The sequence below is a fragment of the Impatiens glandulifera genome, unplaced genomic scaffold (genome assembly GCF_907164915.1).
Source record: "Impatiens glandulifera unplaced genomic scaffold, dImpGla2.1, whole genome shotgun sequence".
NCBI lineage: Eukaryota > Viridiplantae > Streptophyta > Magnoliopsida > Ericales > Balsaminaceae > Impatiens > Impatiens glandulifera.
In genome coordinates, this window is record NW_025919459.1 from 81358 (window position 1) to 108945 (window position 27588).

Sequence of the window (27588 nt, forward strand, 5' to 3'; positions counted from 1 at the left end):
GCTCGGTACTGCATAGTATCCGCCCATTCTTCTCTTATATCTGAATCCGCTAGCAAAATCACTAGACGAACGTCAAATATAGCTTTGATTAAGGCATCTCTACAAATAGTAATAAAAACTAATAGAATATCCATTACCATAGTGAAAAAACATGTTCCCCAAAACTCTTCCACATGGTGTAGATATCATCCCAAGTTTTAAATCTCACTAGACAATAAGACTTCTGGCAACTAGACTTATATTGACCATACTTGCATATGATTAATTCAAGTTCTTACTCCGACACAAATCTATTACACTATTTAAGTAATAAGGCTTTATTGAAAGCCACAATAACCTGAATGTCCAACCATTGTTTTTTATAGTTTAATTTTATTTCAACTCATAAAATAAATAAAAACGAGTAGTCTATTGTTTTCAGAAATAATTACATTTAATTTTATCTATCTTTGTGACCACACACGATGGGAGAACAAAAATATACATCATGTAGTTTGACATGAAGGTAAAAACAATTTTGATAAGAATAAGAACACAAAAAATAAATAGGTGAACTGCATTCATTAATTAAGAGAGATTACTTCACATAAACATAAAGGGGCAAGATTACAAACGAGAATAAACTCAATTAGTATTAGAAAATTATGAAAAATCACACTCTAAATAAGAAAAAAACATTGTTAAATTTAAGTTTGAGAATGAGACAATATAAGATTTATAGTTTGATCAATTACAATGGCTGAAGGGGAGGGACACTTGGCCTAGGGGTTTCAAGAAGAGTTATTATCCACCTTGATCTTTGTTTTTTTTAATGAAGAGCATTGAGTCATCTTTTTATACTTTTGAATGATTTTATTTTATATAATTTATAACAAATAATGTAATAATTCATGGTTTTATCATATTTTTGGTACTGTTATGATGAGGAAGGATAAACTCAACGAAAAAATTAGCGAAAGTAAGTCAATGAAAACGACGTGGCCTGTCAGGTTGTCCTCACGTCCCGAAAACGCTGCGTTTCGGAACATTTTTAATTTTCTCTCTCTTATACACGTGCGTTTCAGGACATTTTTAACATTTTCTCTTTTGTACCCACATGACATGCCGCGTTGATTCGTGAACTTACTCTGATTTTTTTCGTTGTTTTTATTAATTTTCTTTCCTGATATCTCAATCTTTTTGATAAGACGTTTAATAAAAAAAATTATAACTAAAGTAAAAGAATAAGAACACCGTTGATATTATGAGCTTAACCTAAGTACTTTGATAAATTCTTAATAAATGTATTTTTGCTTCAATAAATTAATGTTTCCATATAAAATGAATCTTCCTGAATTCAAATATAAATTTACCTTGTTTTCTTATATAAATATAAATATGACCCTAAGTTGCACAAATGGCAATTGAATTACAAATTTACAAATAATGACATCAAAATAAAGCAAAAACAAATTTACAAGTAGAATAACTTAATATTATGTTTGACCCATTCTCAAATAGCAACACAATCCATTTTGTTTTCAATTTTTTAACTTTGATATCTACGTTTATTCCAATTAATCATATATATGACCCAACAAATCATAAATTGCATAAAATAATTATCAAACAGGCTTGCAATTGATTTTAAAATGTCAATAAATTATATGTCGTGCTAGCTATAATGTTAAGAGCTATTTTTTCTTTATTAAAAATTAAGCAATTATACAATATTATTTAGTTAACTCCTATATATAAATATATAAGTAAGTACCTCCTTCCAAGCTAAACTAAACCAAAATACATTTCACAAGATGCTGACAAAAAGAAATTCAATTGTTCCAATTGTTCTTGGATTATCTATATTCTTTGCCATTCTTCTTCCCTATACTCATGGGCAAGATCGACAGGTATGCATTTCTACTCTTTACTCCATTTTAATATTTTCGATAAATTTTCTTAGGCCTTGTTTGAAGGGGATTCTATGTAAGAATCATTTTCATATAGATCTAATGTCCAATGATACAAGTATTAGTGATTCTTCTTAGAATCCCTTAAAAACCCAATTAACATAGTTATGTGCTTTTCTTGATCTTATTTTAAGTTGCATATAACAATGATATAGATTTCTTTGTCTTGATTGTAGGATGTAGACCTAAATTGTACCACATTGATAGAACAATCCATGTTAAGAAAAAATGGATGTAAATTTCACATCAATTTTAGCTTAGCCTAAAGCTACAAGATTCATTTAGAAAATTTACCACTAATTTTCATCTTTTATATCGCAATAATTTTAACAATACTTATTATTCATTCTAAATGTTATTAGAATTTGCAAGAAAATGATTAAAATATTGACAATTATGTTTACTAATTAATAACAAATCACACTTACAAATCATGTTATACAAACCAATTTTAGTAGTGTGATTTAAATAAAGTTATCAAAGGTTAACATTATATATATAAAATGTCACACTAACTTCTAATTGGATGACAATATGGTTCTTTTCAGATTAAGTCAGTAGTTTCATATTTTCCTTTTATTACTTTTAAATTAAATATTATACTCTCAATAGTCTCAAAATTATAGAATTGTATGAATCTGACAAACACTTTGTATACTTCAAACATTAAATTAATATTTTTAATTATACTAGAGTTATTTTAATTAATCATTTAATTTATAATATAAAACAGTTTAATTAATATATCAAAACTTTATATTAAAGAAACAAAAACATTAAACTTAAAAGTTAGAAGTGTTAAATCTATTATTATAACAAACTAGTATACAGACACCTAGTAGAATTAACAAAGATCTTAAAATATATTGGTGAGAATATAAACAGTGTTTAAAAGAATTGAAATTGTAATTCATAATTTATTTTTAATTATTGTCATATTTACATAATAACATGTTATTATGCCTATGTAGGAGTATATAGTGTACTTGGGAGAGTTAAAACTAACATTGGGCATTCCAACATCCTTATTACATTTGAATTTTCTACAAAAAGCTCTTGGCAGGTAATGTAACTAATACTTGCCCTTTTTTGTAATATAAAAAATCAATTTTATTTGTTTATAGTTTAATATAAATGCCATCCTATTTTAGTTTCATTTTGTTTGTTTGTTTGTGAGCAGCACATCTTCGGCATCAATTATTTACAGTTATAAAAACAGTTTTAATGGTTTTGTCGCTCGATTAACAAGTGATGAAGTTCAACTAATTTCATGTAAGTTCGTTGATTCCTTATAAATATATACAAACTCTATGTTAATCGATCTAATCATATAATTATTAGCCATGCAAGGAGTGGTGTCTGTATTTCCCAATAAAATCAATCAACTACACACGACAAGATCATGGGATTTCATGGGATTTTCTGAAACAGTTCAAAGAGCTACAACCGTTGAAAGTGACACCATTGTTGGAGTAATTGATACCGGAATATGGCCCGAGTCCGATAGCTTTAATGATATAGGATTCGGATCCCCACCAACTAAGTGGAAAGGTTCATGTGGAGTATTCACCAATTTCACTTGTAATAAGTAAGTATTATTTGAAAAGTTAACTATCATCTTATCATTAATACATTTTTATAATTTTTTTAACTACTAAGTTTATTTTGAACCTTTGACCAAAACAACAAAAATAATTAATTTTTCATCAAATGATTTTTATTCTAAAATAATCAGTTCATTTCAAACTTTACAAGGACTAATAGCATGGTCTTACAATCTTAATGCAGCAAAATCATCGGAGCAAAGTATTACAAAATGGATGGAGTCTTCGGCGAAAATGACATCCAATCTCCAAGAGACTCTGAGGGTCATGGAACTCATACAGCTTCAACTGTCGCCGGCGACCTTGTTACTTCGGCAAGCTTTTCCGGTCTCGCCAACGGTACAGCTCGAGGAGGAGTCCCGTCTTCGCGGATCGCCGTATATAAAGTTTGTTGGTCCGACGGTTGCTCAGACGCCGACCTCCTCGCAGCATTTGATGATGCCATCACAGATGGCGTCGACATAATATCAATTTCTATCGGATTTTCCGTTGCTAGACCCTATCTCAGTGATTCGATAGCTATTGGAAGTTTTCACGCCATGAAAAGAGGAATTCTTACGTCAATGTCTGCCGGAAACTCAGGTCCGTCATCTGGAACTATCTCGAATGTTGCTCCATGGGCACTTTCAGTTGCAGCAAGCACTATTGATCGTAAATTCCTTACCGGTTTGCAACTGGGTAACGCTGCGAATTTTCAGGTGAAGCCTTTCACTATCATTTCTTCTCGTTTCAGCAAAGCATGGATACTATGCTTTCATCGATCTGATTATTCATTCTGTCTCTTTAACGCAGGGAGTTACAGTGAACACTTTTGTTCCAAATGGTTTCTCCCCTATAGTCTATGCTGGTAATGTGCCAAATAAAACAGGGAATGTTCCTGGTACTGTATCTAGGTATTGCAAAAGGATTCTAAATCTGTATACAAATTGATTCATAAATTGTTCACTGGAAAAGTTCGAATCTTCACACTCGTAACATGAATGGTTGTGTGAACTAACAATATTTGAACTACACTGCAGGCTGTGCCAAAAGGACTCCCTAGATCCGACATTGGTAAAAGGTAAGATTATCGTTTGTGACCAATTAAATTTAGGGGAAGCAGCTCTTTTGGCTGGTGCAGCTGGTATGGTGATACGAGGAGATGGACCCAAAGATATCGCCAGGGTGTTTGCCCTCCCTACAACTTATGTTAGCAGTGTCGAAGGAAGCCTCATCCTGACCTATATTAGCACAGCAAGGTATACATATAGTACTATAGATGAATTCTAAAATATTGCAATTATAAATTTGTTCTTTGATTTTTGCTTTTATGAAACAGCAATCCAACTGCAAGTATTTTGAAGAGTAATGAAGCTATTGATGGAATTGCGCCATATACTGCATCCTTCTCATCCAGGGGACCGAATCCTTTATCATCTAACATCCTCAAGGTTTTATAAGTTTTCCTCTTTGTCTATAACCTTTGTATTTTTTACCATAATGTTAAAGAGGAGGAAGCTTGATCTTTGTGAAAATGTTTTTTTTTTGTTGTAGCCGGATTTGTCTGCGCCGGGTGTTGATATCTTGGCAGCATGGACACTTGGAAATTCTCCTACGGAAATACAAGCAGATACTAGAAGACTTCCATTTAACATCATATCGGGCACATCAATGGCCTGCCCACATGCTACTGGTGCAGCCGCTTATGTCAAAACCTTCAATCCATTATGGTCTGCTGCTGCAATAAAATCCGCTCTTATGACCACTGGTATATATATATATAAACATTTTTTGAGAAGCTTAATTAAATATATAGAAACCTTAAATTTCAAATAATTCTCTTACAGCCTTTGAGATGAGCCCAGACACAACTCCTCTAGCAGAATTTGGTTATGGATCAGGTCAAATAAACCCTGTAGCGGCCCTTAATCCTGGTCTTGTGTATGATGCCAATCAAGCGGACTATGTGCAGTTCTTGTGCGGGCAAGGCTACACCGACAGGCAGTTGCAAATTGTTACGGATGACACTAGTACTTGCTCCAGTTCTGGGAGTGATACTTCTTTGAATCTGAACCTGCCTTCATTTTCTGCCAGCGTGTTATCTTCAACTCCTTTTAACGTCACATTCAATAGAAGAGTTACCAACGTGGGATTGGCATCATCTACTTACAGTGTCGAGGTTCTTACTCCAGCAACATTGAATATACAAGTCGTGCCCAGCACACTGTCTTTTTCTAGTGTCGGACAAACTCAGTCATTCACGGTGACTGTTGAGGGAACATTGTCCATAGACACCTTTGTCTCTGCCTCTTTGTCATGGGTAGACGCAACACACAAAGTGAGAAGCCCTATTGTTATTTTTTCTACAACATAAAAAGTATGACTTAAAGTAAGGAAAAGAAGGAATGAGGAGACTTGGAAAGATGTGATTTTATGGTAATTATATGTTCTCGAGAACCTATGTTTGTGTGGTGTGTTATGCTATATCTTTGTGGATGTTTTAACCTAAACTTCAATATGTGATTTATTTCAAGTTTTATTGTAGTTTGAAGGCATGTTTTTATGCATTGGTTGTGTCGGACATTGTTATAAACTTCTCTTAAAAAACCTAGGTATGCGGTTTTTACACATCACAAACAAAGATTCCTCAACTAAGCCATAAGCACCAAAAATAAAGATGAAATTAACACTATTATTTCTAAACGAAGAGGTTCATAAATAAATGTAATATGAGGTTATATTTATGTGGGGTTACATTAATTCCCTATAATAAAAAAAAAATAGAAATAGAAAGAAGAAAAAAGAGATTTATACATACTCATGTCTTATACCATTTTCTTTATTCTATACTCATATCTTATACCACATCTTTATGGTTAATAAATATGTAAATTATGGTTAGACACTCATTTAGATAATTTATCCATATGATGAGAGGTCTTTTGCCCTTAAAGAACTCAATGGAATATCAATAAGAAAGAATATAAAAAAAAAAAAATAGATCAAGTGGAAAATAGAGTAAACGCTATAGCCTATTATAATTGCAACAAATTTTACATAAGAGTTATTAAATAGAAAAATGATTAATAAATTGAAATACATTGTTCATTAACTTTATTTTTTGTTTTGTTTTAAATGCGAGACTTTTCATTAAATATTCGAATTGTAAGGTGTCGATTATGTGAATATAGAGTTAGGATGGATACTCTTACACCGCAACACAACTCTAAAAAAAATACACACATTGAGAGAACTCCGAACCGACTACAAAGAAAATCATGTCAATCTACATACCAAAATAATTTTCACATATCTCTCGGTTATTCATGATGACCAAAAGGACACTTGACTATCCATTGTCCCAATATGAAATAAACCATATGTCCTAGCATTCCTTCGCAACCAAAAAAATCATAGTAATCTAAAATAGAGAGAATTCAACAAATTATGCAAATTGACACCAAAATGAAACCATAAACCAATGCCTGAAAACTATTCCTCAATCCTCCCATACATTATTAATTAAATAATTTTTTAATTTTTCCTTTTAATTTAAATATTTTTTACTATTTTATTTTTGAGTTTTTAAATATTTTTAATTTATTTTTATTGAAATTTTCCCTACAAAAATAAATAAGAAAAAGTTCAATAAAAAAAGCAGAAAAATAAATTAGTAAAAAATAGACATCTAAATATTTGTGTTAACTTTTAAAATATATATTACTTATTTGTTAGTATATAAAATAAAATAAGATATTTTATAGCTTAAAAATAATATATAAATAAGTAAAATACAACAAAAGAAACAAGAGTTCTTTTTTTTTCCTTGCTTTCTCTATTTCTTCCCTTTTTTATTTCAAAGATATTTTCTCTTTTTTATTCTCTTTATTAATTTCAAAGATATTTTCTCTTTTTTATTGTGTTTTCTTCTCTTTTCTTCTATTCTCTTTTTCTTCCTTGTGACTGCACAATATATATATCTTTAATTTAAAGTAGCAAAATGCTCGTGTGCGTATATAAATTAAAAAAAGTTTGAAAAAACAAAATTAAAAATTAAAAAATAAAAACTAAAAACAATTAAATTTACTGTCGTTTTTGTTATAGTAAATTGTCAATGGTCGAGCAAGAATCTATAGATTTGTTTGTAGTTTTAATAACGTAGACATTAAACATATTAAACAACAATATTATAAACAAATTTATTTGATGACATAAAATTGAAAAATAAAATCTTCAATAACATTGTCAGAAGTTGATGCTCTCCTAATAAAAAATTAATTTAATATAAAAGTCACGTTTCAAATTTGTATAAAACTACCAACATAGATACATCCAAAATATGTTTATCTATTGAAAAATGAGTGATTAACTTGGATCAAACACTTCTATAAAATACAATCTTTCACGATGACATATATGATAATGACAATGACAAATTATTATTACAATTCAGATATAATTACAATAATCTAAAATAGATAAATTAACCAACTTATTGACTGTAAAAAAAAACAATGTATTTCCTGATTCATCTCTAACCTCATATCTAATTTGTATCTGGAATGAGAAAAAAAAAGAGTGAAATTTAGTTATAAATATATCAATATTGTTGCATTGGTTATTTATGAAGTAGACAAAATATAAATATGTAGTCTTTGGAGTCGATTTTATTTAACCAATTAAGTGGATATTATAACTTAAAGAATATATATATGAATTTCTCTTTGCTATCCAAAAAAATGAAAATTAAGATAGTAAAAAATAATGACTAAATATTAAAAATAATTAACAAAATATTATTGTAGACACTAAAATTTATCTCACCTAATTTATCAAAAAAAATTCAAATAATCTCGAGTTATTAAAATCTAAAATTATAATCTTATCAATGGATAAAAATAAATTTTAAATAAGTATTTTGGAAAAATATTGTATTCATTAAATTTAAAATAATTAAAATAAGAGTGAAAAATAAAATAATTATTTTAAATAAATATCGTATTTATTAAATCTAAATGAAATGAAATAATAATTATTTAGGTAAAATTTTATATTATAAACCCAAAATAATTAAAATAAGGTTAAAAAATAAAATAAATAATTATTTTAGAAAATAAATGTTGTATATATTAATCCAAAAATAATTAAAATTTAGGGCTTAAATAAATTATATAATTATTTGGAAAACTTTTGTAGCCAATTAGATACAAAATTAATTAAAAATAGTCTTAAAATAGATAAAATAATAAGTAAAATAGGGGGAAAAAATTATCTTTATTAATTAATTTTGAATATTTTGCGCGTAAATAAAAAAGAAAAAAAAAGAAAGAAAGGAGAAGCTATATCCGTTTGGCCCAAATCAAACCAGCCCCAAGTCACTCGGAGCATAGACACACACCCAACTGACCAAATGGAAAACCCAATGTCTAGGCTAACGTCTAAGGCACGAGTCACCAAACGCGGTCGAAATATATACGAAACGCCAACGGAGCATCCCATGATCAAAAAATGTACATGTAAAAAATGGAGGGATTGGTTTGTATAGTGTCGATCGATTGATGCGTTAGGAAATAGACTAGTTTAAAATGGTCGAACTATTGATCGGTTTTCGACTTTTGAGTCTATACCTAATTTTTTATTTTTTAAAATTAGTAAAGAGAAAATATTCGTTTAGAGACTTCAGTGCTTGGTGATATGTGGGAAAGGCCCATGACACTATAGCCCGCACGCCCATCCGGTCTATACTCTGAAATGGTTGGCCTTTTCAAACATGAAGATTCTTACACGTTTAAGCTTAAAAACTTGAGTGTTCGCGTAAGGATTGTTGTCTAAGTTTATAGGGACTATGCTTATTTCGTTCCAAAAAATAGTCTAGGATGTTCATAGTATTAGACGAGGTTGAAAATGAAAGTGATAGACGAAGTTTGAATAATGATGGAGCATAAGAAGAAACATAAAATCCAAACTTGCCCATAATTTGCCGTGTAGAATTGTTTAGAAAAATATTAAATGCATGTATGAATTTTTCTTGTGATTTTTAGAGTTATAGAGTTCAAGTGATGATATCACGAAGGTGATGGACGTTGAGAATTATTTTAAACGTGTGCTATAAATTGTTGAATTTTTATTTTGGTTAAGAAAAATTTTCTTAATCATTTACTATTTTTTTGGAATTTTTCTAAAATGTTTAGATGTTTAAATTGAGAATTAAAATGATGAAATAAAAAAGCAAGTAGAGCCTTAAGGGAGACTGTTGAGTGCTACACATGTTTGATAGGTCCAGTTCGGGCGCAGATCGACGCTTGAGGCTTGCCACAGGCTCGATGGATCCAAATGTTAGGACACAGAAGGTAGGCTCGGACTACTGTGGCTAGGCTCGAGAAGCGCCTTATGAGTGGATAAGGAAACTTTAGCAAGTTCAATGATAAAATTGAGAAGATATATAAGTAGAGATAGAGATAGGAAGGATGTCATGAGTTGGATGCTAATTTTGAGAGAAAGAGGCAAGAGACCGGGGATCAAATTCGGCCCCTGCATGCATTGTTTTATTTATAATTTCCCAGGCATAATATTCTGGTGAGAGTTTATACAATTAGTTCAATGGTAAGCAAAAATTATTTACACCATGAGGTATGAATACAAGAAATACAAACAAATTGAGAGGAATAAAACGAGAATATGTTATTACATATTTGTGGCCTAGTCCAAGCTAGCATGCATTTGCATTCATCCTTGTCGATCAACAATTTCTTTTATCGAACCAGGAGTCCTTCGAACAATTTTAATATCTAGTTGTTGACGAGAATACATGAAATTGTATTTGTGCAAGAAAGTTTACAATTAATAGAAGCACTCCTACTTCAATTTGAACTCAACTTAGATGAGCTGAAACATAAAATTAATGAAAAGATAATATAATTGCAATAATAAGATAAGTATTATATATAAAAACATTATTAAAAAAAATCAAAATTTATAACTATTCTATAACAAGATTAAAATTTATTTTATGTAGTATGAAATGACGAATTGACAAATTGTGCCTCTTATTGGAACAATTGAAATTTCAAATCTCTTCTTTTAAATCTTACATTTTGGATCTTTTTTATTGTTAAAGTTATAAAAGATGATATTTTGTCTTAACAGTTTTAAACGACGTCTAATTTATTATTTACGTAACAGTTTTAACTATGTTTTCATGACTATGGCTAAGTTGTGAATTGACTTTCCGAATCTTTTCGTTTACATCATTGAGAAATATAGATACCTTTATCTTTTTTTTTTTTGCTTTGTGTTTACTTTTGTTCTATTAACATTCTTTTAATCTTTTGTTTAGTTATTTTGTTATGACTTTGAACTCCTGATTTGTTTGTTTTTCAGGTCTTTTGACATTTGTTCACATTATAATAATTAATAATATTTTTAGAATAATTCATCATTTTTTTTTTGTTTTCTTCATTTGTGCAATTTGATTATGAAGAAAGTATTTTTGAACAATTTAAAATCACAATTTAGTTTTTTTTTTAATTGTAATGTGATGGACTAATGATGACAGTTCTTTATTTTTTTTACCACTTTCTAGTTTATACCATGTATCCACTATTCATCATGATTAATGATGGGAATATAAGGATAACCCTCTTCTTTTTTTCAAAATCATTTCAATTCAACTAAAATATAAAAATAACTATTTAATTATTTACAATATTATAAATATCAAATTCTAATATAATTTATGTTATCAACTAAATAACTCAAATAATCAACTTTGTTTAATATTTTTTTCTTAAAAAAACAAGATCAAACAAACCCACAGTTTACTTTTAATATAAAAAGACCTTATGAATTTAATTATATAGTTGTATTTTCTTATGTTTCTTCTTAATTTATAATTTTTTTATTTTTTTAATAATCAATACCAATCATTTTGAAACATGGCTGATTCAAGAAATGCTCTCCAACTTATTATAATGAATTGGTCTGGATTAATAAATATATAGATATCGATCCTTACATTAAATTATTTTGTATCCGATTTTATAAAATAAATTGACAAATTCTATAAGAATATACTATACTACACCATAAATATAATAAAGACGATGTCATGATAATGTTAAGGTGAATTATTCTTATAAGGTTGCTTTGTCTATTAAATATTTTCGATTTACTTTTAATCAGACATTACACAAGAAAATAATAAAGATAAAGATCGATTTTTTTTGTCTCACTCTTTTAGTTGTCCCAATCTATTTCTCTCATCAACAACCAACTGTCCACGAAAATGATTCATTGGTCAAATTTCAAAAAATGCTCCAAATATATACTCTTATAATAATAACAATACAAACAAAATTGAGAGATATCTCCACTTCCTTAGGACAAATACATCAACTTCTATCAATGACTATACCTTTCTTCCGATCAAATTATTTTGCATGTAAATGACAATAACGACAGGAAAATATCAATGTTATTGATATTTTCCGTCACTACAAGGATTTAGCAACAGTAACCTAGGTATATTTTGTTTGTTTGAAATTATTAAATTCTAGTTAGGGTAAATTTTAAATCCTAACTCTGTCCTTACTTTCAAAATATCACCATAAATGACACTCAAACTAAAGAGATTTTAGTACATATTAGACTAGCAAAATATTTTTCAACAAAGATGATCTTGTTGAACAAAATGTAATAATGTCTAACATTATAATAATCCAAAACCTTGTCGCCATAGTATCCGGGGCAGGCGGATTTACTTTCTTATTACTAATCATGAACAATACTATGTTAGGGCATGTTTTTCTCTTTATTCAATCTTTTATAATTTATCTGACTTTTTTTTTTGAAAGATTCTGGTTTTCGTGCTTTGGTGAGTCTCCGAGATCCTTTCGATGACCTATGTTTGTTAAAAGGATATCTATAATGATCCGATCGATTGCGTAAATCCCACGGTAACAACGAAATTGGGGATAGTATACAGAAAATACAGTTCTTTTCTATTCTATTAATATTAGATAGATTCGTATTAGTTAGTCTGGCTTAGTGAGTGATAATTTCTTCTGTGATGAGCTAACTTGATATCCTCTTGCCTAACAGAGAAAGTGAAAGACAATTCTTTTCTATTATATTAGTATTAATTAGATTTATATTAGTTAGTGATCCCGGCTTACTGAGTCCTTCCTTCCGTGATGAACACTTGATATCCAGGCAAAGATTTACCTCCATGGAAAGGATGATTCATTCAGATCGACATGAAAGTACATGTTACAAAATTACTAGACCGAATATAAAATATAGTTTTGACTAAGACATCTCTACATATGGTAACACCAAGTGTTATCTAAAAAATGGATCAAATATCCATCAGACATAGTGAAAAACGAATCTTCCCTAAAGACTATTGTAGATACCATCACATGTTACATCTCATGAGACTATATGCTTTCTTGGTGTATCAACTAGACCTATATGTTGGGAAAAACCCTGGACTGAAACACAAAAGAAGAAAACAAACTGAAATAACACTAACAGAATTTGATAACGGAGTTCGGCCAAAATGTTGCCTACGTCTCCGAGCACTAAGGCTATCAATTAATAAGGAATAAGAGATACAAATTTTGGGTGCAATAAACCAAAGAGGGGAGAGTTTCTTTTATACACTAAGAAACTTCCTCAAATCTCATCATCTTCTGATGTGGGATTTATACTAATTGTGAATGTAGTTTCTTTTATATACTAATAAACTTCTTTCACTCTCATCATCTTCCGATGTGGGATTCTAATTGTGTGCCAAAAATAACAAATCTCCACCTTGGCACAATATTCAAATACTAATCTTCAATATTAAAAAATAAACCTTCAGTACTTCCAATTGACGCTCTTCAGCGCCGACTCAAACGCGGAAGATGTTTACCAAATCTAAACAATTATATTTGGTTTTCTCCATGTCTTTCATCTCGAACTCTCTACCCAATTGAGCCTTCGATTTATCAACTTCATATTGGTTTTTTAATGCTATCAAAATATCATCAACGTATAAGAATAGATAGATGTAAGACTCATCTTTCAATTTGCGCAAATACACACATGAACTGAATCTGCTTCTTGTGTACTTGTGCTCCATCATAAACTTGTCAAGTCGCTTGTACCATTGTCTCGACGATTGCTTCAACCTGTACAATGATCTGTTCAACTTGCAAACCCAATTTTCTTTATCATCAACTTTGAATCCATCTGATTGATAAATGTAGATTTTCTCGTTCAAATGACCGTGTATGTCTGCGGTCTTCACATCTGGTTGAGTTAGCTACAAATTCATCTGCGCTACCAAGGCCAACAAAATTCTAATGGAAGAGTGTTTAACAACAGGAGAAAGTACCTCATTATAATCACCTCCTTCCTTCTGAGCGTAGTTTTTAGCTACCAATTTTGCCTTGTAACGAACGTCAAATTTTTCGGAAAATCCTTCTTTCTTAACAAAGATCCATTTACCACTAATAGCCTTCTTTCCTTTTCGTAGATGCGTCAACTTGCATGTCTCATTCTTCTGAATAGATTGCATCTCATCTTCTATAATACCTCTCCTTTTTCCATTTTCAGTACTTCGACTGACATCTGAAAAAGTGGATGAAACATCATCTACGACTAGAAGTGCATAGGCCGCCATGTCAACAAACCGAGATGGTTTTTGAGTAACCCGTCTTGGTCTGTTCACAGCAATTGATTCACGTTGTTGTGAAGGTTCATGGGTTGGAACTTTTTCCTCATTTGACTCTTCGTTTGTCGTTAGAGAGTCACTTACAGTTGAGCTTATCTTTATCTGCTCAAACTTCACCTCTTGCGGAGTACAATCATTCTTGTCTGGTGTTACCTTATTCATCATTTAATAATCATCAAAAGTAACATCTCTACTGATAATGGTTTTCTTTGCATCCAAACACCAGAGGCTATATTCTTTAACTCCAGTAGTAAATCCCATAAAAAGAGCCTTCTTTCCTCGTGGATCCAAATTTGATTCAACTCCATAATAATATACAGTAGAACCAAAAATATGCAAAAAATCATAGTTAGTTGCAGGTTTTCCAGACCATACCTCTAATGGAGTCTTGCCACCAAGTGCAGATGATGGTAGGCGATTACCAAATATTGAGCGTATGACACAGCTTCTGCCCAAAATTTCCTGTCTAACCCAGCATTAGACATCATACATCGAACTTTCTCCACCAATGTCTTGTTCATACGTTCCGATACTCCATTCTGCTGTGGTGTTTTTCTGACTGTGAAGTGTCGAACTATGCCACACTCTTGGCATAACTTCTGGAATGGAACATTCTTGTATTCTCCACCGTTATCAGTCCGGAGAATTTTGATCTTTCTTCCTGTCTCGTCTTCAACTTGAGTTTTCCATTTAAGAAAAATCTCAAGCACTTCATCTTTGTTCTTCATAGTAAACACCCAAAATCTTCTGGAAAAATCATCAATAAAAGTAACAAAATAATGTCTACCTCCAAGAGAAGGAGTCTTGGCATGTCCCTACACATCTGAGTGCACATAATCCAAAATACCCTTAGTGTTATGAATAATAGTGCCAAATTTTACTCGCTTTTGTTTTCCCAGAATACAATGTCCACAATCTAACTTACAAAATTTTGTACATTTCAATAATCATTGCTTGACAAGAGTTTGCATAGATTTCTCACCAGCATGCCCCAATCGCATATGCCATAACTTTGATGCCTCTAACTCCTTACTGCTCTCAGAAGTTGATACATCTGTTGTCCCATTAACTGTATTACCTTGATAATAATACAAATTATTTCTCTTTCTGATAGCTTTCAACACCATTAACGCTCCAGATATTACTCTAAGAACTCCATTTTCCAATTTCACATGTAGGCCTTTCGATTCCAAGGCCCCCAAAGAAATGAGATTCTTTTTCATATTCGGTATGTACCGAACATCTCTAATAATTCTGGTGGATTCGTCATCATTCTTCAGCTTGATTGAACCTATCCCCTTTATTTTACATGTATTAGCATCTCCCATGTAAACAACTCCACCATCTAACTCCTTAAAGTCAAAAAAAAAACTTTCAAACTGGTGCCATATGATAAGTGCAGGGTGAGTCCAATATTCACGCATCAGGATGTGATGTTGAGTGTGACATCGATAAAGAGTATTCTGAATCTGCATCACCTTTGTTTTCTGCAACATTCGCATCTTCAGAATCTTTCTCTTTCTTCTACAACTTTGGGCAGTTAATCTTCCAATGTCCTTTCTCACGACAGAAAGCACATTCATCTTTAGCAACTCTACTTTCAGATCTTCTTCTTTTCCTTTTTATTTGATCTGCAGACGTCCCCTAACCATCAGTGCTTCATCTGCTGTACCTACTTTCATTTTCCTTTTATCCTACTTTCTCAATTAATAACTATATAAAGTAGAACTTACAGCATCAAGAGAAACATTTTCCTTCCCATTAAGTAACATTGTTTCTAAGTGTTCAAATTCATCAGAAGGGACGATAGCAAAATCAACGCAAGATCTTCATCCTCAAACTTAACGTCAAGGTTTAACAGATCTGCTACTAATTCATTAAACTTAGTTATATGCTCATTCATAGTAGTACCTGATTGGTAATCAAACCGGAACAGTCGCTTCTTCATAAGGAGCTTATTCTGACCACTCTTCTTCAGAAATTTATCCTCCAATGTTTGCCACAGTTTCTGTGCAGAAGTTTCATTCTACACAACATATTTCTGCTCTCTGGACAGGCACGATCGAATTGTTCCGCACACCAACCGATTCATGATACTCCACTCCTTTTCTTCTATACCATTTGGCTTTCCGACCTCAATAATAACATCTAGACCCTACTGAAAAATACAATCTAGAACCTTACCTTGCCACATGCCGAAATGCCCAGTTCCATCAAAGATCTCCACCGCAAACTTCAAATTCGACATTGGTGTCCTCGTCCAGGATGACGAAGGAGTTGACGCCCCTTTTGAAGACTCCACCATGCCAAGGACGAACCATCGGCTCTGATACCACTTGTTAGGAAAAGCTCTTGACAGAAACACAAAAGAAGAAAATAAACTGAAAAACACTAACAGAATTTGATAACGGAGTTCGGCCAAAATGTTGTCTACGTCTCCGAGCACTAAGGCTATCAATTAATAAGGAAGAAGAGATACAAATTTTGGGTACAATAAACCAAAGAGGGGAGAGTTTCTTTTATACACTAAGAAACTTCCCCAACTCCCATCATCTTACGACGTGGGATTTATACTAATTGTGAATATAATTTCTTTTATATACTAAGAAACTTCTTTCACTCCCATCTTCTTCCGATGTGGGATTCTAATTGTGCCAAAAACAACACTATATTCACCATACTTGCATGCATCTGAACAATTTAGCTTAAGTTTTTGCTCCGACACAAATCTATTACACTATTTAGGTAATAACATTTTATTAAAAACCACAATATTCCGAATGTCCACTCCTCATTTTTATTAGTTTAACCTTTTTCCAACTTACAAAATGAAAAAAATGAGTAGTCTAATATTTCCCAAAAAAAACATTACACATAATTTTATCTATTTTTGCGAACACGTACTATAGGAGGACAAACATATACATGTAGGTTGACATAGAAGCTAAAACACTTTGATAAGAACCAGACGAATTTCCTACGAAGAACACAAGAAATGGGTGAACTGCATTAAGAATGAACGGCTGCTTAAATGTGCGAGGTCACTCCTCATGAAGTGGGGCAAGATTACAAATGAGAATAAACTCAATGAAAAAATTATGAAAAACAAACCAAAGTGGCGAAAAAAAACATTGTTAAATTTAAGCTTGAGAATGAGAACTATAAAATTCATAGTTAAATCAACTATGATGGCAGAAAGGGAGGGAGACTTGGCCTAGGGTTTTCAAGAAGAGTTATGATCCATCTTGATCTTTACTCTTCCAATCAAGAGCAATCAATCATCTTTATATACTTTTGAATGATTTTTTTTTTTTTATTTTGTACAATTTATGACAAAAGTGTAATAACTTGGGTTTTATCAAATTTTTGGTATTTTCATGATATCTTCTTTAATAAGGTGACTAATAAAATATTATAACTTTAAAATGAAAATAAACAAGCACACCCTTGTTATTATGAGTTTAACATAAGTATTTTGATAAATCTTAATATTTATAAATTCTTAATAAAACTTTTGTGTATTTTTGTCTCAACAAATTACTTTTTTTCATATAAAATGAATCTTCCTAAATTCAAATATAGATTTACCTTGTTTTCTTCCATAAATATAAATATGACCCTAAGTTGCATAAATGGCAATTGAATTGAATTACAAATTTACAAGCAGTGACAAAAAAAAACAAATTTACAAGTTTGACCCATTCTCAAATAACAACACTATCCATTTTATTTTTTATTTTTTTTAACTTTGATATCTACTATTATTCCAATCATATATATGACACATCAAATCATAAACTGCATAAAACAATTACCAAACAGGCTTGCAATTGGTTTCAAAATGTCAACCAATTATATGTCGTGCTAAAATGTTAAAGCTAGTTTGTCTTTATTAAAATTTAAGGAAATATACAATATATAATTGACTCCTATAAGTACCACCTTCCAAGCTAAACTAAGCCAAATACATCTCACAAAATGTTGACAAGAAGAAATTCAGTTGCTCCAATTGTTCTTGGATTATGTATTTTCATTGCCATTCTTCTTCCCCACACTCATGGGCAAGATCGACAGGTATATATTTTTGATAAATTTTCTTAGACCTCGTTTATAAGAATTATTTTCATATAGAGGTAATCTTTAAGGTATGTTTGGATGCGTGGAATTGGAATTGGAATTGACATTGAAATTGTAATTTCAATTTAATGAGAATTGACATTAAATTACAATTCAATTCTTATGTTTAGAAAATTATAAAATTGTAATTAATCTCAATTTCTATTTAAAAAAAAATAATATAATAAAAATAATTTTAATATGTATTATCTATTTTATTAAATTATTGCTTTGATATAACCAATTATGATAGCTCAAGTGTTTAAAGATTTTTTAGATTTCGATTTTTATTAAAAATAATATCGGTTCAACATTGTAACTTTATAGATTTAAAAAACAAAATATATCAATTCGATATTTTAACTTTCTAAATTTAAAAACAAATTATGAGTTTAACATATTAACTTCTTAAATTAATATATATATATATATATATATTAGCTCACATTTGTTAAATTACTAAAACAAAAACATCGGTTCGATAATTTGACATCTTAAATTAAAAAAAAATTATCGATTAAAATTTTTTTTCGTGTTTTAAATGATAAAGTAATAAGTTATTTTGTTTGAAAAAACATTAAAAAAAATTGGAATTACACCTCCGATCTAAAAAGAATAAAATTAAAACTATAAAATTACACTCTATTAAATTCCATTAGAATTATAATTCCAATTCCAATTCTTAATATTAAAAGGTTTACCAAACTTAGGAATTGAAATTTGAATTCTTAATGTCAATTTCAGGATTACCAAACATACCTTAAAAGTTATTAGAATTTGAAAAAAAAAATTTATTAAAATATTGACAATTATGTTTACTTAATAACAGATTACAATTACGAACTCCTTTTAGTTGTGCAATTCAGTCAAATCAGATTGTGTTACGTTATTCATTATCTCAATCATTCACCAAATTCCCTCCCCCAATTATTTCTTTTAAATTAAATATTATTCTCAGCAATCTCAAAATTATATAATTTTATGAATCTTGACTAACTCATAAAACTTCAAGTATTAAAATTACAAAAAAATAATTATTTAATCTATCTGGTGAGAATATAAAAACAGTGTTCAAAAGAATTGAAAATGTCCTCAACAATTTATATGTATTTATTGTCAAGTTTACATAATAACATGATATTATGCCTATGTAGGAGTACATAGTATACATGGGTGAGTTGAAACTAACTTTGGGCATTCCTCCATCTTTAATGCATTTGAGCTTTTTACAAAAAGCTCTTGGAAGGTAATGTAACTAATATTTACCCATTTTTATTTATAAAAAAATTAATCTCATTTGTTTATAGTTTAATAAAAATGATATTCAATATAAGTTTGTCAAATTTTGTTTGTTGTGAGCAGCACATCTTCAGCATCAATTATTTACAGTTACAAAAACAGTTTTAATGGTTTTGTCGCTCTATTAACTAGTAACGAAGTTCAACTAATTTCATGTAAGCTTATGTTGATTACTTATAAATATATATATACAAATTCTATGTTTATCGTTTAATTATTATAAAATTATTAGCTATGCAAGGAGTGGTGTCCGTGTTTCCCAACAAAATCAATCAACTACAAACAACAAGATCATGGGATTTTGTGGGATTCCCTCAAACAGTCAAAAGAGCTACAACTGTCGAGAGCGACACTATTGTTGGAGTAATCGATACCGGAATATGGCCCGAATCCGATAGTTTTAAGGATATAGGATTCGGATCCCCACCAACTAAGTGGAAAGGTTCATGTGGAGTATTCACCAATTTCACATGTAATAAGTAAGTGTTGTTCTACAAATCTTTATCATTAATACAATTCTTTATCATTTTAAACATATGACAATAATTCATTTTTCATATTTTTATTTTACAATCTGAATGCATGCAGAAAAGTTATCGGAGCAAGGTATTACAAAATCAATGGAGTCTTCGGTCCAAATGACATCCGATCTCCAAGAGACTCTGAGGGTCATGGAACTCATACGGCTTCAACGGTCGCTGGCGACCTTGTTAGTTCGGCAAGCTTTTCCGGTCTCGCCAGCGGTACAGCTCGAGGAGGAGTCCCGTCTTCACGGATTGCCGTATATAAAGTTTGTTGGTCCAACGGTTGCTCAGACGCTGATCTCCTAGCAGCATTCGATGATGCCATTAGAGATGGCGTCGACATAATATCAATTTCTATCGGATCCTCCACTGCTAGACCCTATCTCAGCGATTCGATAGCTATTGGGAGTTTTCACGCCATGAAAAAAGGAATTCTTACGTCAATGGCTGCCGGAAACTCAGGTCCAGCACTTGGAACTATCTCGAATGTTGCTCCATGGGCACTTTCAGTCGCAGCAAGCACTATTGATCGTAAATTCCTTACCGGTTTGAAACTGGGTAACGCTGCGAATTTTCAGGTGAAGCCTTTCACTATCATTTCTTCTCGTTTCAGCAAAGCATGGATACTATACTTTCATCGTTTTGATTATTCATTCTGTCTCTTTAACGCAGGGAGTTGCAGTGAACACGTTTGTTCCAAATGGTTTCTCCCCTATAGTCTATGCTGGTAATGTGCCAAATAAAACAGGGAATGTTCCTGGTACTGTATCTAGGTATTGCAAAAGGATTCTAAATCTGTATACAAATTGATTCATAAATTCTTCCGTGGAAAAGATCATGGATTCGAATCTTCAAACTCGTAACATGAATGGTTGTGTGAACTAACAATATTTGAACTACACTGCAGGCTGTGCCAAAAGGACTCCCTAGATCCGACATTGGTAAAAGGTAAGATTATCGTTTGTGACCAATTAAATTTAGGGGAAGCAGCACTTTTGGCTGGTGCAGCTGGTATGGTGATACGAGGAGATGGACCCAAAGATATCGCTAGGGTGTTTGCCCTCCCTACAACTTATGTTAGCAATATCGAAGGAAACCTCATCCTGACCTATATTAGCACAACAAGGTATAGTCCTAATACTATAGATGAATTCTAAAATATTGCAATTATAAATTTGTTCTTTGTTTTTTTATGAAACAGCAATCCAACTGCAAGTATTTTAAAGAGCAATGAAGCTGTTGATGGAATTGCGCCATATACTGCATCCTTCTCATCCAGGGGACCGAATGCAATATCACCTAACATCCTCAAGGTTGTATATGTTTTCCTCTTTGTCTATAACTTTTGTTTTTTTTATCATAATGCTAAAGAAGAAGCTCGATCTTTGTGCAAATGGTTTTTTAGTGTTGTAGCCGGATTTGTCTGCGCCTGGTGTAGATATCTTGGCAGCATGGACACTTGGAAATTCTCCTACGGGAATACAAGCAGATACTAGAAGACTTCCATTTAACATCATATCTGGCACATCAATGGCCTGCCCACATGCTACTGGTGCAGCCGCTTATGTCAAAACCTTCAATCCATTATGGTCTGCTGCTGCAATAAAATCCGCTCTTATGACCACTGGTATATATATATAATTTTTTTGAGAAACTTAATGAAATATATAGAAACCTTAAATTTCAAATAATTCTCTTACAGCCTTTGAGATGAGTCCAAAAACAACTCCTCTAGCAGAATTTGGTTATGGATCAGGTCAAATAAACCCTGTAGCGGCCATTAATCCTGGTCTTGTGTATGATGCCAATCAAGCGGACTATGTGCAGTTCTTGTGCGGGCAAGGCTACACCGACAGGCAGTTGCAAATTGTTACGGGTGACACTAGCACTTGCCCCAGCTCTAGGAATGATACTTCTTTGAATCTGAACCTGCCTTCATTTTCTGCCCGCGTGTTATCTACGATTCCTTTTAATGTCACATTCAATAGGAGAGTTACTAATGTGGGATTGGCACCAACTACTTACAATGTCGCGGTTCTTGCTCCAGCAACATTGAAAATACAAGTCGTGCCCAGCACACTGGCTTTCTCTAGTGTCGGACAAACTCAGTCATTCACTGTGACTGTTCAGGGAATAGTTACCCCAAGCTCCTCCATCTCTGCATCTTTGTCATGGGTAGACGCAACACACAAAGTGAGAAGCCCTATTGTTATTTTTTCTTCATAAACAAGCATACATGACTTAAAAGATGTGATTTTATGGTAATGATGGGTTCTCGAAGAATAATTTATTTCAGAAGAATGTACATCTAGAACCTATATTCTATGTGTGGTGTGCTATATATGTGTGGATGTTTTAACCTAAACTTCAATATATGATTTATTTCTGCTTCATGGTTTTCTCACATTTGGATTGGGTTTTATTGTAGTTTTCACTCATGTTTTTATGTGTTGGGTTAGGCTGAGGGTGGCCTAATGTATGTTTTAGAGCTAGGACAACCAATAAAATACTAAAGATATTTAGTTAAATTTATTATATATTTAAACAAAAAATGGTATAGCACCAATATAAAAATTAAGAACTTTTATTAAGTTATATAGGTTTAAATCTTATTAAAATTAATTTTCTTTTATAACATAATATAATTTCACATTTTTTAAACTGGGACAATTCAATATATGGACCGAATGCCAATTGTACCGGGACATAATTTTTTTTCTTATTAAGTTCCTACCATACTAATATTTGTTTATAGAAGAAAAACTTCAATATTACATTTTTAAGACATTTTTTTTAATAATATCATAGTATTTTTATGAACATTTTTTCTTCAATTGAAATAAGATAAATTAATATTCGATTTAACTTTTTGGTTAATAGTTATCATTTTATTTTTAAAAATAGAAAAAAAAAATGCATTTAAAATTATGTATTTATATAATTAACTCACTTTGAGTATAACTAATACAAATCATTTAAACATATTTACTATGAAAAAAATAAGCTCATTTAGACTAAGTCAGTAAATAAAGTTAATTTTAATTTTTAATTTATATATTTATTAATTAAATATTAATATATTCTTTTTCTCTTTCTTTTTTTATTAATTAAATTATCTAATTTTATCTCATTTATTAATTTATTATTATTTATATATTAGTTTCTCTTTCTTTTATTTTATCTTTATTATTTTATCTGTTTTTTTTTTCGAGCTCAATATTGTTCTTATTTAATCTTGATTATTACATTAGTCGCTATTATTATCCAATTCTATTCTTGATTATAAGTTTTTTTTAAGAGATGAGTAACTGTAAAGAGAGAGAAATGTACTAATATTTAATTAATAAATATATAAATTAAAAAAAATTAACTTGGTTTATTAACATATGCTAAATCAATATATTTTTAATAGTACGAATGTTTAAATAATCTTTTATTAGTTTATACGTGTAATTAAACTAGTTTTACAAGTATATACGTTTAAATAAGTTTTTTTACTATAAAAAAATTAACAATTTAAACTGTTATAATATAGAGAAAAATATTGTATTTAATGATATTTTGAGTTATGCATGTTATGTCCAATAAATATATATTAGATTAACTTATAGGGAAACTAATATAATATAATATTGGTATTATCACAATTTATCATATTATCATAATATCTTATAGATATATTATTTTTATATTATAACATTTCTTCTCAAACTCAAGATGGAAAGGACTTGAAAAACTTGAGGTTGAAGACGAGATGTTGAAATGTTGATGATGTATTCTTCAAACTTCAGAAACTCGTGAATTTCATCTAGTTAGAGGATGATAGTGTGTTGACTGATAAATCAACGAAAATGTAGAATCTCATGGGCATTGAATGTTGGGGTGAAACAATAACCGAATAAACTCCGAAGTTATTCGTGAGTCTCGAGATCCATCCAATAACGAAAGACAGTGTGTTGCATAAAAGAACACCAGGGAAGAAGGTAGAATCCCATGGACATAAAATGTTGGGGTGAAACAACACCTGAAGATAAACTCATCCTAACGAAAAATGACATTGTTGACTAATAACAAGTAAAGAAGCACATATAATTGTATTAAGACCAATAAAACTATGGCAATAATCAACTAAAAATAAAACTTGTATGATTGTCGAAGAAAATAAGAACATAAGCATAATTATTTGAAAGAAAAAAATATTATTAAAATATAAAAATAATTAATAGAGCATTATTTGAGTCTGTCATCAATGACTATAGTAACCATTGATGAAGGCAGCGGAACACTAAATTTTGTATCTCAAGAACAAAACTTTAGATTTGATACAATATTAGAATAAAGAGAAATTTTATTACAATGTGTTAGACTTTAAATTATGATCGAGCCTTTCAAGTTCTTTAATTCAAGAAACGGGTTCTTGATGATGGAATTCAACACTCAAGCGCAGCGGACATAGAATGATAGGAGAATTCGAGGTTAGGGAGAGAAGAGCCGAGGGGAGGAGAGAAATACCACTAGATTACACCTAGCGGTCCAAGAAGGGGGAGGAGGGTCGAGAGATAACTTAGAGCACCAAGTTCCAAAATATTCAATTCATAGCCCCAAAAAGTGGGGTGGGCATCAGCATTTAAAGAGGCTGAAGTACCCAAGAGTCGGTTACAAATTTGTTATAACAACTTACAAAATAACAGAATTCAGTTTTAAAGAAATATAAGAGAAGATAAAAGATGAATTATTAAACGGAACATAAAGTTGGCCCAATTGTTCCATAGGACCGAGGAGGGTGCTCTTTCTTATTCGAGGATCGTAACATCATCTCCCCCATCAGAAGTTCGTCGACCCCGACGAAGAGAGTGTTGTCTTGTTGGCCTCCTTGCAGCTAGCATCTCTGGGCATTGAATACTTATAACTTCTGCATCTTCCCAAGTTTGGTCTTCTGTTTGGGTCCCATCCCAATTGATTAGCATCTGTTTTTTCATTTTTCCTTGCACCATAATGTCTTGTTCACCAACAATTTTTCCGGTCCTTTTGGTTGTGTGCTAAGTTGGGGAATATTTTCTACAACAGCATGGGTACCTTTGAATGATTTTAATTGCGAGACATGGAAGACATTATGTATTCTGTTGTCGGCCCCGAGTTCCAGCTTGTAAGCAACTTCCCCAATCCTTTCCAACACTTCAAATGACCCAAAATACTTTGGTGAGAGCTTGTGGAATAACTTCTGTACAGAACGTTGTCTATATGGTTGTAATTTCACCAATGCCCAGCTACCCACTTGCAACGTGACATCTTTCCTCTTCTTGTCCTGCTGCTTCATACGATTCTGGGCTCTTTTCAAATGGAATTTTATGAGTTGGAGTGAGGCTTCCCTGGCCGTTAGCGATACATCCACCTCTTCCACTCTCGAGTCACCTGCTACATACGGTGTGTGGACCGGGAGGATATTCATATATAGCTTCAAAAGGAGTTGTTTGTATTGCTGTATGAAAATTAGTGTTATACCACCATTCAGCCAAAGGCAACCAGCGTACCCAATCTTTCGGTGTTTGGCCAGCCATGCAGCGTAGATAAGTGACCAAGCATTTGTTGACTATCTCGGTCTGGCCATCCGTCTGGGGGTGATAGGCTGAAGATAAAGCTTGTTTTACTCCTTGTATACTTAAAAATTCCTGCCAAAAGGTGCTTAAGAACACTTTGCCCCGATCACTAATGATGGTTGTTGGCATTCCGTGGAGCTTGGAAACGTTGTCCACAAATAACTTAGCTACTATCCGGGCAGAAAAGGGGTGTTGCAGACTCATAAAGTGGGCCATCTTCGATAGTCTGTCAACTACCACAAATATAACACTTTTACCTTTTGACTTAGGCAAGCTTTCAATGAAATTCATGGAGACCGATTCCCAGAATCGATTGGGAATTGTTAAGGGCTGAAGCAGACCCCTATATGCTAAGTTATCAGATTTATTTTTTTGGAAAACTTCATAGGTCCGGACAAATTCCCTAATGTCTTTAAGCATACCTGGCCAATAGTAAACAAGTTGCATTTTCTTCTGGGTGACCAGAGTCCCCGAATGCCCCCCTTCTTCTCCCAAGTTCATAGCTGCAATTAAGGTATTTCTGAGGTCGTTATTCTTCCCCACCACCAGCCGGTCCCTTTTCCTTAATAACCCGTGGTCGTATGAGCAATCTGGGTGAGAATCAACATTAGCCAGAATTTCACAAATGACTTTGGTTAAGTTGGGATCTTCTTCATAGCTTTCCTGAATCTATTTTTGGACAGCAGTGTGATAGACCGAAATTCCTGCACATTGAACACCTACTACCCGCCTAGACAAAGCATCTGCCACCAAGTTTTCTTTTCCCTTTTTATATTGAACAACAAAGTCATATCCCACCAATTTATAGAGCCATTTCTCTTGAGCCGGGGTTTGAACTCTTTGTTCCAGCAAGTATTTAAGGGCTTCATGATCGGTTTTTACAATAAATTGCTTGTACCTAAGGTAAGATCGCCACTTCTCCACCGCAAAGGTTAAGGCCATGAGTTCTTTTCCATATGTGGATGATGGTAACTTTTCTGGTTCAATCCCTTTGCTTATGAATGAAATTGGTCGACCTTCTTGCATTAGAACTGCCCCTATACCAATTCCGCTTGCATCGGTCTCTACTACAAAGGGAATATCGAAATTTGGAAGCGCCAGGACCGGAGGGGAAAGCATACGTTGTTTCAACAATAGAAATGCATCTTCAGCTTCTTTATTCCATTCAAACTGACCCTTTTTCAATAGGGCCGTGAGTGGTCGTGCTATGGAGCCGTAGCCTTTTATAAATCTTCTATAGTATCCGGTCAGACCAAGGAACCCTTTCAATTGCTTAGGAGATTCTGGAACTGGCCATGTGCTCATTGCTTCTAACTTTGCTGGATCTGTGGCTACACCATTCTCGTCAAGGATATGGCCAAGATAGGCAATTTGCTTGCACCCAAAATTATATTTCCCCTTGTTAAGGAATAATTCGTTATGTTGCAATATTGAAAGTACCTTATGTAGGTGCTGGATATGTTTCTTCCATCTCGGGCTGTATACTAGGATATCATCAAAAAATACTAGCACGAACTTCCTTAAAAATGGTTTCAGGGTCGCGTTCATTAAGCTTTGGAAGGAGGACGGTGCATTGGTTAGGCCGAAGGGCATCACCAAAAACTCATACAGGCCTTCGTGAGTACGGAATGCTGTTTTGTGGCAATCACCTGGGTGCATCCTTATCTGGTGGAATCCTGAGCGCAAATCGAGCTTGGAAAAGAACCTGGACCCATGCAATTCTTCCATTAACTCTTCAATGACCGGGATAGGAAACTTATCCTTAATGGTTGCTGAGTTGAGCCGCCTATAATCAATACA

General features: G+C 32.0%; 2 protein-coding genes across 2 annotated transcripts; both read left to right on the top strand.

The window, feature by feature from the left end:
• The first annotated feature begins 1793 nt into the window (after positions 1 to 1793).
• Positions 1794 to 5906, top strand: LOC124918011 (cucumisin-like). The gene is made up of 10 exons (XM_047458279.1): positions 1794 to 1889; positions 2921 to 3012; positions 3127 to 3221; positions 3291 to 3537; positions 3738 to 4251; positions 4346 to 4446; positions 4573 to 4791; positions 4872 to 4983; positions 5087 to 5300; positions 5380 to 5906. The coding sequence occupies exons 1-10, from the start codon at positions 1794 to 1796 to the stop codon at positions 5904 to 5906; spliced, it is 2217 nt and encodes a 738-aa protein (XP_047314235.1).
• Positions 5907 to 18230: 12324 nt separating this feature from the next.
• Positions 18231 to 22419, top strand: LOC124918012 (cucumisin-like). Its single transcript, XM_047458280.1, has 10 exons — positions 18231 to 18326; positions 19523 to 19614; positions 19731 to 19822; positions 19900 to 20146; positions 20256 to 20769; positions 20864 to 20964; positions 21099 to 21317; positions 21393 to 21504; positions 21605 to 21818; positions 21894 to 22419. Exons 1-10 carry the CDS (start codon positions 18231 to 18233, stop codon positions 22415 to 22417), a joined length of 2211 nt encoding a protein of 736 aa, XP_047314236.1. The 3' UTR covers positions 22418 to 22419.
• Positions 22420 to 27588: the final 5169 nt, after the last annotated feature.